Source organism: Rhagoletis pomonella, unplaced genomic scaffold (assembly GCF_013731165.1).
Source record: "Rhagoletis pomonella isolate Grant_MI unplaced genomic scaffold, Rhpom_1.0 Rhpom_scaffold_00001, whole genome shotgun sequence".
Classification (NCBI taxonomy): domain Eukaryota; kingdom Metazoa; phylum Arthropoda; class Insecta; order Diptera; family Tephritidae; genus Rhagoletis; species Rhagoletis pomonella.
Genome location: NW_023458555.1, coordinates 9,725,981 through 9,738,155, shown reverse-complemented (window position 1 = coordinate 9,738,155; position 12,175 = coordinate 9,725,981). Strand labels below are relative to the sequence as shown.

Below are 12,175 nucleotides of genomic sequence, written 5' to 3'. Positions count from 1 at the left end.
GACGGCTCGATCAGAATTTGTGGTGATTATAAATCAACACTCAATAAAGCTCTTAACAGTTGTGCCATAAGCTTGCATATTTAACACCCCTTACCCCCCCCGACCGAAGTACTAAAGGAGGTGAATTCTCAGTCATCGGCGAAGCTTTTCCTGCCGGGATAGTTGAAACGGGTGACTCTGATTCAGCAGAAAGATCGTCGTTTGCGTTCTCCTCTTTGAGAGTTGTAGCAGCAGTCTTGGTTGAACCGTGCCGGCATTCGCCAGCCGCTGTACATTTAAATATTCTTACAGCGCATTTGTAATTAGGTAATAAGTTAATGTAAATATTGAATAAAGAGAATTGAGTGCAAATTTAATAGTACAGCAACATTTAATTTTATTTCTTGTAATCATTATGGTCTCTGCTTTCTATTTTTTATTTTATCAATTCTGAGTAATTCCTAACTGTTGATGAAAATTATGACGCTCTCATAGGGATATTTTCGCTGCGCACAAATATGTGCCATGAGCCTGCGCTACATATGTACTTTTTATAATACATATTTACCGTCGTTTATGCAAATTTTTAATAGCTAGTACATGACGTTTTGCATTTATTACGCACATTTTATTGAACTAAATTAGAATGCGAATATCAACATCTGTCAGGCAATCAACTCAAGTGGCCGGTCGGTCCCACAAACTTGCAAACTTGTGCAAGCAAAGGAGTGCGCGCGCAGGCAGTACTCTCCCTCCTCCGTGGGCTGTGTTTCTCCTAAGTATATTCGTTTATTTTTAAACTAACAATTATTATTCGAATAACAGTAAGTATTTAGTAGAATAAAAATAAACGGCATAATCTCGTAGGTAGCAAGCAACACGCGCAGCGATCAACTGTCAATTTAAATTAAGTGCTGATTTCCTGTCACCCTACGTACGTTTCGCATGTGTGTTTAGGTGTGCACGACATTGTTGCGAGCCTTTCGAGTGGGCTAGTAGTAGCTACTATGCACGTGTAGCCAAAAAGGAAGTCCATCCACAAGAAGCACATACACAAATGTACATACATACAGTGCCGAACAGAAGTATTGGCACAGTGAATTTTTCGCAATATATGCAAAGTTTTTTATGCTAATATATTTTCGATAATTTTTTATAAAAATATTGTTCACTCTACATCAAAAAACATAATAATAAGATCTCTAAACTTTGTGCAAAACTCAGGAAAATTCATTAAATTTGCACACTAATTTGCTACTTTTTATACAGATTTTTTTAGAAAAATTCTAAGTATGCAGTTGTATAGCCTATTCAAATTTAATATAACAAAGTGCAAGTTTGAAGTCGCTAGAAAATCGCGTTGATTTTTGGTAATTTTTTTTTTAGGCAAGTTCTTCCATACAAGGTATATTCGACAATTATTTTTTGTATGGAGAAAATGAGCAACACCTTCCACTTAAAAAAAAAAAATACCAAAAATCAACGCGATTTCTAGTTCTAGCAGCTTTAAACTTGCATTTTGTCATACTAGAATTGAACGGACTATAAAACTACAAATGCAAATTTTTTAGGCTTAAACCGTTTTGTCATCTGAGGGGACTTTTTCAAAACAAATCTGTAAGAAGCTATTTTTATTCATAAAAAAAACTCCATTTTACTCTTAATATTTTTCCGAAATATTTTGGTGGATGTCTTAAAATATAATAAATTTTGTAATGCCGGCGGAAAAGCCGCAACTTTTTTCGGTGATGCAGTCTAATGTACATAAATAGCATTTCACATTTAATTTCAATTTAGTTTTTGCTTTTTAAATAGTTTTTGCGTCACACACTCACCTAAACGCAGTTCTCCGAAATTACCACAGCCAATTTTTTTACCAACACGAAAATTTGGTCCGACCATAAGTACCCCCGTTGAGGCGCCTACAGCTTGGCGGGTGGCATACATGTTGCCGGAACTGGTTGTGTTTCGAGTTCCACCGCCTCCACCACCTCCGCCGCCGCCACCACCACCGGCACCTGATGTTCCAGCAGCCTGTGTTCCACCACCACTGCAAGAAAGGAAGAAGAAGAAAACAAAAATTAGTTTACAAATTTGCTTATAATTGCAGCAGCAAGTTATTGCACAAAATTAAACTAAAAATATTTCGCAAGCAAAAAATTTATACGTATTTTCATTGACGACACAGCAACAAGGCAAGTTTGGCCTCTGCAGTTTATAAGTCATTGGGGTGAGCGCAGAGCGGTTGTATGTACTTTGAAATGGAATGGAATGCACGCAATCTGCTTGAAAGCGCAATTCTTTTACTTGCTTTTGTTGTGTTACTTGCAATATGTTTTCAAATAAAAATTTATACATATGCATATATCTAAATGTGTTGAAACGTACAAGTATCTTTTCAATTCTTTTATAAATTTCGGCGCCATACTTTATGGACGATTAACTAACAACAACACACACAATTACAACACAATTATCTTATTGTACTTGAAATTTAGTTGACTTTTGTTTTATTTGAACTTTTAAAATTTTTATACACATAACTTTTTATTTTGGTTTTTTAGTTTATTTTGGTTTTCACTTTGTTCAAGTTTTCGTTTGTTTTTTTTTTTTTTTTAGTAATAAAGCATGGTAATTATATGAAATATGTTTACCATATATTAGCCTTACAATACGTACTTTTGCTTTCCCCAAACTTCCATTGACGGTTCATGGAGTTAAAAAAGAATTTCAAATGGCCAAAAAATATATTTTTGTTTTTTGTTTTTTTTTTCACCGAACAGATATTTTTGATTTATTTATGAGCCAAATTGGAAAGAGTACATCAAAATTGAACGCTGTTTTTTTTTTTTTTTTTTTTTTTTTTTTTTAATTTTAAAAAATAAATAAAGGTTTTAAATTTTTTTTTTTTTTTTTTTTTTTTTTTTTTTGAAAGTTGAAGTACAACTACTGGCGATAGAGTTAATAGCCAATTTATGGATTGTAAAGTAATTTTGTAGCGTCTGATGTAAATGGTTTCACAAAGAAATGTAAATACAAGTCGCGTTATGCCCGATTCACATTATTCCACGCCAGCCAAGTGATTCAATTCAGCCTGGACTGAATCGATGACTGTCCGCATTACTCAGAAATTGTTGCAAGGAAAACTACCCATAGTAAAAATAAAAAAAAAAACGAAAAACTAAATTTTCATAAAAGGGCTCAAACGCCGAAGCGTGTGAAATCGGACTCAGTGTCACGAGAACTTCTGGGCCAAAACTGTATTAGTGAAGGAAATGAAATGCAGGTTCGAGAGTGTTTTTATATGTCCAAGGACTAAAACCAGAAGATCCTCCCGTATATATGTAAGTACATTCATACACATAGCCTGCGTGTAATGGGATTAGACTACATTTAGAGTAGGCAACAGTTCAGTAAGTTACCGTTATCGTGAACGATCTTTTGTAACAGACCTCTATTTGGTAACATATTATCTTAGGTCCATGTATCATTAAGGAACCTTACAAGGTCACTTAGGTGAATACCATTTAGGTCGTCTGCTTCTAACAAGCGAAGTTTGGCCCTAGCAGAGGCTTTGCAGTAGTACACACTAAGTGAAGGAATGAAGGCCTTAGCCTATTTGTTACTTTCTGTACTTTTCCAGTAATGCTGCGGTTTCTTCTACATCCGAATATAATAATTCCGCCTTACAGAGCTTAATGACAGACCCTTAAAGGGTCCTGGGACCATGGCTAGCTGTTCAGCTCCTTTCCTGGTGAGTATGTCTTCCATTTCGTTGCTCATTACACAGTGTTTTTTTAGTGGTCCCACTTTCTATAGACCTCTGTTCCGACACCATGGACAGTATTGGAGACGTCTGTATGCCACGATCGGCTATCCTTCCGGCGGCTCATTGGAATTTATAAATTTAAGAAGCGTAGGACTGTGTCTATCTATTATCCATAATAAACACCTCCGATCATCACATCATCCTGGAGATCGAGCGAAAAATAACTCTTGCTAGCAGATGCTACTTTGAGCCCGGTGGCAGTTGAAGTGCAAAGCTCTCTCTCGCTCTCACGACGAACGAAAATGATGATCTACAAATCTCACATAATGCCCGTTCTTTTATATGGCGCAGTAATATGCGACGATGACAAATAAAGTTCAGAAAGCTTTCGAAGCTTTCGAGATAACTATTCTACGCAAAATCTATGATTTATTGCAACGGGCACAGAGTAAGAGCTCTCTTCGATCGTCACTGGTTTAAACTAGTGACGACCAGAGAGAGCTTTTAAAATTTACTAAAAACTTTTTTCATAGTAAATTCAAATACAAAACTGGCTATAAGAGCACTCCAGTCGCTGTGTACTGATGAGTTTTTGAAATGAACTCCGCCGCCTAGATTATTTGCGAAAATCGTTCGAAAAAAATATTTATAAATAGCTTTTTTCTCAAAACAAAATAGGAAAATAACTCCGTCAAATATGTGTATTGATGACAAATAACAATAGTGAGCATTATCTCAGATTAATTAAGCATAAACATTCGTCAAATTAGCGGAATTATGGCGACTGAAGCCGAAGCCTTAAAATGTTTAGTAAGAGTGTTGTTACTTTGTAAGCGAAAGATACATTTGTTAAATCAGCCAACGAAGCAACAAATCTAAGAATGACAGATAAATCAATAGCATTATGGATGGCAGTAAGGAAAACGTGCATACACACTCGTATCTTATGCAAAAAAAACAAAAGTACATAAATGACAATGAACCAGAATCTCCTGACGAACTCGGTCAAATATATGAAGAGGGAATTATTAATGAGGTAGCTTCGCAACAAAACGAACTAAAACTAAATTATGGAAATTGTAAAATAAGTATCTTTTGTGTGTGTGTGTTTGGAAAACAAAAAAGAAAGAGTAAAGCAAAAATGAGGCGGTATAAAAAGGGAAACGAGTGTGGGTACTTAAGAAGGGCAGTCGAAAAAAAACGAAATTGTAAGGCAGAAGGGAATAATGATGGGAGCGAAAAACGATATCCTTGAGACCACCGATGATGATATGAAAAGAGTGTAATGCTTGAAAAGGACACCGTAATAAAATAAAAATTTATTGCTTATAAAGAAAAAATGAGCGGAACGCAAAAAATATGCCGATAAAAGACAATAAAGGGAAAGAAATCGAAAAATGCATAGGAACGCCAAACGTAGCCAAAAAATTATTGCAATCATAAATTCCAATAGTTTGTCGGGCTTGCAATAAAAATTTTGCCGCTGTAGAAACGTGACACTAAAAGAATACCGAGAGGAAGAGCGATGTAAAGAAAATGTATAAAATATTTAACTGCAATAAAAAAGCAAAGTCGTTAACATGCGGAATAGGAGTGTAGTACAATCGAAAAGACAACGGAGGATTGAAAAATTGCAACGGTGGGGGCAATGGTCAAAATAGAAAAGTAACTGCAAAAGGAAAAGCTAAAATTTACGAATATTTTATTCAACTATTATATGTAAGAAGTACATGACAAAATGAAGTAAAAAGTAAAATAAAAACTACATAAAATTAAAAGTAAAATTCGAAAGTAATGGCAGCCACATGGTGTAACTTATAGCATAGACAGACGGCAGCGCTGATCCGGTTAAACGAGTTATTTCGAAATCAGCTCGGGAATTAACCGGAGTTGATCCGGATTGAGTCCTGGAGTTAATTAATTTAATTAATTAATGTAAATCGGGGACATTTTCGATGACAACACTAATGAAAACTGCCAGCTGAACGTCTATTGTGAATGATAAATAAACGAAACAACCAAGTAAGCAAACAGAGTAAATGAGTTCGGCAGGTAATTATTATATTTTTTTTTGCGTTCTTTTTTGTTTATAATATTTCAAGTTAATTTAATTGTTTAGAGCTTAGTTTTTATTCAAAATGTCCACAACTATGATTACACTAATAGAGCAATTCTGGCTAAGATTGTTAAAAGTAATTTAATTTTATTGTTCTTTTTTTAAGTCATTTTTTTTCTTTTAATTTTTTGATTTGATTGCCTTAAAAAGAAAAATGTATATTTTTTAATTTTATTAAATTTTTAGAGGGATATTTTATGTATAAAATTTGTTATTTTATGTGTAATTTTTTTATTATATGTATTTTTCTTTCTTTTTAATTTAGATTTTGTTTAATTTAATTTTCTTTTAATTTCTAGATTAAATATTTTTTTTTAGAAAAATATTTTTTTATTAAATGTAATTTTTAGAAAACTTATTGCTAAAAGACAAACGAAACAACGCTAGCAGATTTTTCAATTAGTCCTTCGTAAGACAGAAAAGAGCTTTCACGGTAGTTGCCACAATTGGAAATTGTCTTGCGATAAGTAGACTTTTTTGTTTGGGAAGTCGTGTGGCTGTGACAGTTGTCCGAATTGTCCTATAGAGAAAATAAAAGTAATAATTAAAGGAACTAAAAAAAAATATAAAACAACATTTGCTGGCCGTTGGATTCGATCCCACCTCAGGGTACAATTTTATCAGATCAGCTGCTCTGTTAATGCGGATTAACTCTGCCGTCTGTCTAGGCTATAAGTTACACCATGTGGCTGCTTAGCTAGTTGAATCGGCAAGCGAACACTATGGCTGTGTTGGCTGGCTTCAACGTTGCGTGGATATTGCGCGGGCAACAAAAGGACATTGACATTTTGTGGCACATACGCTGATGACGAGTGCTAAGAAGAAGAATAATAAGCATAGAGAGGACGTAGAAAAAAAACAACTGGAAAAGAATCCTATGGCATAATAAAGTAGCAAAACCGAAAAAATACATAGTAGATATATTTATATGCGACCGCATACTCCAGCAAAAGTGCTAAAAGTGCCATACTCGACTTTTTTTCCCATTCACGCAAAGCTCAACGCACACAAATAAATACCCAAGTATCAACGAGTTTGGTTGATTTTTTGTTTTTTTTTGTTGCTGCTACTGTTGTACACTGTCAAGTCGAATGAATGACTCATAGCGATTTCTGTGCCACAATGCGCCGACAACAGTGGAGTGGATGGCAAAGCAAGTGTGGCAAGTACGTAAGCAGGCAGGCAGGCAGAGGGGGGGGTGGGCGTGTGCACATAGGCAGGCATTCGCAACTCGATGAATTTTAACACATTTTCAGCACATGAATATCTCTGTATCGCGTGCATATAAAAAAAAATTCTTAATACATATTATGTATGTATGTATGTACATGCAATAATTGGTTGTAATTGTAGTTGTACTCGTATTAAGTATCTGTTATACATATACATATATGTAGGCGGCCTTTTGCCGCGTGCAGCAGGCGTACGGTCGGTCGGCGGGTGAAGCAAAAATGCTTAATTGCGTTAAAATACAAACGAAAGGGATTACAATTAACACAAAAAGTCAAGTGTTGAGTGCGAGTGCGAGTGCAGGGGGAGGTGGTTAGCTTACAAATGCCATACAAAGCATACTTGTGTAGCTACATACGTACATACAGACATACTACATCCTTAAGTGCAAAAACAAAACTATTCAATATTCATGTGACAAGCTGAACGAATACAAAATTATACATGCAACAACAAAGAGCGAAAAAAAACATGGAAACACATAACAAGAAAAATCACTTCAAACGTACAAAGAAAGGTTGAGAAAAAAGGAAGTGTAAGTAAATGAATTCAAATAAAATAAAACAAAAAAATTATAAAAAAAATTTACATAAATAATAAAAATAAAATGGATAAAGTAAATTATAATAAAACAACACTTTGATAGAGATAACGATAAAGGTAAATTGCAAATATGTAGTACAAATAAACAGATCTGAAGCTAAGATAGAACATTTTTTTTTTGCGTGGCGAGGATGCTTTTGACTGGCAAGATGCACCGAACATGGCTAGACGCCACAATGAAACCATTGCTTTAAACAAAACGGCCCAGTTGGATAGGTCAAAAAACAGCTGGTTCGAATTCGTCCCATACATTGTAGTTGTGTCGCATTGGCGCGCGTCAAAAGTAGAAAGTTGGTTAATTTCTGCCGGTTGTGTCAATGCCTATGTAACGTCTTCTATTCAAAAACAACAAGGTATAACTCTAATGCCAGTCAAAAGTAACCCTGAGACGCAGGAGAGATACTCTATCTGGCGGGACCTAAAAGGTGATAGTAAAGATAGAGATATATGTAGATATAAACATAGATAAGTGCAAAGAAAAAGATACATATAAAGATGATATAGATAAAAATTAATACAAAGCTAAAGATAAATACAAAGATAAAGATAAATAAAAAGATAAAGATACATACCTAGATAAAAATAAATACAAAGACAAATACAATGATAAATACAGAGATAAAGATAAGTACAAAGACAAAGATAAATCCAACATTAAAACTCAATACAAAGATAAAAAATTATAAAGATTAAGATATAGACAAATACAAAAATAAAGAAAGATTCAAATTTAAAGATAGATACAATGATAAAGATAAAGATTCTTAGCCTGAGATATATCAGAGAACAAAAAACTATAGCGGTCGCCCGACGGCAAGCAATGGCGAACCTTCGTGTATACATCTGCCATTAAAAAGCTTCCCATGAGCAAACTATCTATCGCCCAGAGTAGGCCCATGTATTTCTGAGATGATTACAAGATGCACACCACACATTGCAGGAGAAGCTCAGCCAAGCACTTTACATAAAAAAAGATCAAAATAAAAAAAATGCGAAAAATTAATACTGTATTTCCCAAATTAGTACAACTGGCATCCCTACCAAGAGATGAATATGAAAAAAGTAAAAAAAAAAATAAAATATTTGTGTTTTTGGTTGTGAACCCCTCTCGAATAGCGATAATTTGATTTGTGAGCTGGACGAAAAGTTCAAGTTTAGATGAAGATATTATTTTGTAATTGACTTCATCTGTAGTTTAGAAAAATTACTAATTGATTATTTTTTTTTTGTATCTTTCTTTATTCTGACAAACTCAATTTAATTACTATTAGCAAGTAAGATCCCTCAATATGTATCATATTCTTGAGTAGCAACAACTTCAGTCGCTCGGCAGCTTTCTACAATAACATAATTTTTACATTTCAAGTGCTTACTCATGAAATTTCAAAACTTGTTAAATGCATTAACGCTCAATGTTATACGAATCCCCGCAAAAAAAAACAAAGGCAGAAGCTGAACAATTAATCATCGCGCTAAATCAAAGAATAAAACTAAGTGAACCACGCCCACATAAACATTAATCGCCCTCAAATGACCAAAAGATCCTTTTGCAAGGTTAAGTATGGCTTCAGGCTGGACAAAGAACAAGTCATGAACTATGGCTCGCGTATGGTGTGTATTACACACACATATGTATGTAGGTAGGCGTGCTAAGCAACATGTTGCGCTGCAACATTTAACGAATAGGTAGTTAAAACGAAAGCGTGACTGTAAGTAAATTCGTGCAGTCAAAACAAAAGAACAGTTAAAGCCGATTAAAATGACAGCAATGCATACAAAGCTGAAAGTAGGTTGCTGACACACAAAAAAGCAAAAAAAAAATCAACACACACACAAATCGCATGAGTTTGTGTCTATGTGTTGTAAATTAAATAAAATGGCAGCAACAACAAAGCGTGATTTAAGTCGGTGATGCAAAATTTAAATACACATGAGAATACACAAACACACATATAAATGTACAAACATACACAAAAACAAATATGTATTACTAAATAATGGCATTAAAGTAAAAGCTCTTAAAACAAGCTAAAGGCATTTGGCAAATTTGGAGGAAACAAATTTGTTTAATTATGTTTCCTTTTCACTTTTTTATTTTTAATTTAATATTTCAAATGTTTGAATTGAGTAATTGAATTAAATTAAAGTAATTTTTTTTTCGTGTACATTGGCAGATACACATGAGTATGTATGTATGTGTGTAATGCATAAGTATCTATTTTAATTTATGTATGTTCTTCAATGCCACCATCCGTCAATCGCCCAGCAAAGATTCATTCATCAGATTGAAAAAAAAGTTGCAATGAAACGGAAAACTTGTGACCTTAGTTGACGACAATGACTCTTGATGTGGTCTCCCATGCCCACGCCTGCAAACAAGAACGAACGCATACACGCCTACGCTGCGCATAATAAGTACTATATACTTACATGCATACATATTTATTTATATGTACATATATTTACAGAGATGTAGTAGATATTGAAGAGGAAATGAAATTTAATACATTTGTTTAAGAGATCTTTAAATTTACATACATGTTTAAAAAAAAATTCTTTAAATTTAAGACAAAAGTGTTACAAAATTTTTTAAATGGATATAAAAATTAACATTAACCCGTAATTGTCACACGAGGTACCCAGTTGACCACAGGCTAACTTATGCATACATATGTACATACTAGCAGAGTAACCGACCTCGTTCGGGGTACACAAATACATACCTACATAGCTGATTAAAACTTCAGCCCTATGGGATATGACACGCCTCCTTGTCTAAGCCCATTTTAAAGAATTATGTATACTATTTTTCTAATACGGTTATCTACAATTCTCCAACGATGGAGACCCTGTTTGCAGGGTTAACTGTGGGAGTAGAAATAAATTTCATTTTGTTAGGACAGTCATTAGACGAGGACTATCTTGTATAGCCTCTAGTTCGCCCACAACGGGTCTGATTGACAAATTTTTCATTGAAAACCAGACACAAGTTCATTAAAGTAGTTTAATATAAATATTTACTACAAATAAAAATTTTTTTATTTTATTTTCTTAAATTATATATTAAAGTTTATTAAAATTTATTCTTAAATTTTTGGATTTTTTAATTTCAGAATTTTTTTAACCTCTCAGTTTAATTTTTTACTAAATATTTTGAAATCTAGTTTTTTTAAACCACTATGTTTTTTTAAATTTGAAATAAAAAAAGATCTAAAAAATAAATATAAAATTTTTAAACGAGAAAACTAAACTTTAAAAAAATTCAAAATAAAAAAGTAGGTGTGTAGAAGATAAACATTTTTTTAAAGACAAGTAAATTAACTTACAAAATCGATCAAAATATTTGAAGAATAGTTTGAAAATATTTTTTCTTTTTATTTAAATAAACAACTAACTTTTTAGAAGAGCACATAAATTACCAATATTTAATATACATATGTACATACAAATTCGAAGAAAGCGCATGGAAAACAAAAATCTTACAATACCAATGTAAACTAGATGAAAATCAATAAGCGAAACATAGCCAACGTATGGCAAAAGCACAAGTAAGTAAAGCATGCCTTAATTGCTGCCTGGCTGACCGGGTTTTGAATGCCTCAAATCGTTGTAGCTAATGGCACGGTCATTGATCACCGAAAAAACCGGGTCGGGAGAGGTTTTAAATGCAGACACACACACACACACACACTCACGCATACATTGCACAAGCAACATTTGAACGTTTTGTACGCAACAGCGGTGGCTTATGAACCAAATACATACTGACTAGCCTCCACATACATACATACATACATACTTACATGAATGCATATGGGGATATATGTGCAACACCACATACAATGTATATGCAGTCAAAGTGGCATGCAACTTTCATATTCGTAACACAGCTGCCAGCAAACGCCAGCAGCAGCAACAGCAACCGCAACGAAATGAAGGCGAAAAAGAAAGGAGCTCAAAAACTACTTAGAACAAGCGAATGACAAACTAAAATACGGTCATGGTAAGGCCTTTGGGGAGAAAGACACACCAGAGGCAGACAGCTGTGTTGCATAGCAAAACGGGGAACGGAAAGGCAAAAGAGGGGCGCTGCTAGAGCTGTCGTGTGGCTGTGGCTGTGGCTGTAGCTGCTACTGCTGCTGACTGCACTATATTTCGACTATTGAAAGTTGACCGCAAAGGAGCAACAACGTAAGTGAACAGGAACCGGTACTGAATGCCAGTAAAAAAAAAATGATATCATTCAACAGCATTCAGTAGCATTCAGCAAACGCTGTAAATTACATACACAGATAGCCGTGCAACTTTAGTAATTCCACTAAGCACAAAAACAAACATTTGCACACATATGCATGCATGTAGGTATGTATGTACATATGTACTTATGTACACAAATAATAAACCAACAACACAATGCCAGAAGCAGCACAATTGACTTGAGCACATGAAAGCAAAATACCAAACGATCGAACAACAAC

At 34.2% G+C, this 12,175-nt stretch overlaps 1 protein-coding gene across 11 annotated transcripts in view; it reads right to left on the bottom strand.

The window, feature by feature from the left end:
* Window positions 1–2,019, bottom strand: part of LOC118738384 (casein kinase I) — a 53,469-nt gene extending 51,450 nt beyond the window's left edge. For 4 of the 11 annotated variants that reach the window (XM_036469334.1, XM_036469343.1, XM_036469365.1 and 1 more), the window contains exon 1: window positions 1,815–2,017. In XM_036469334.1, the coding sequence (XP_036325227.1) occupies window positions 1,815–1,926 (112 nt within the window). In that variant the 5' untranslated portion in view covers window positions 1,927–2,017. Of the gene's footprint in view, window positions 1–1,814 lie in introns of all 11 variants that reach the window. The other 7 variants (XM_036469379.1, XM_036469350.1, XM_036469356.1 and 4 more) reach the window with 4 other exon arrangements.
* Window positions 2,020–12,175: the final 10,156 nt, after the last annotated feature.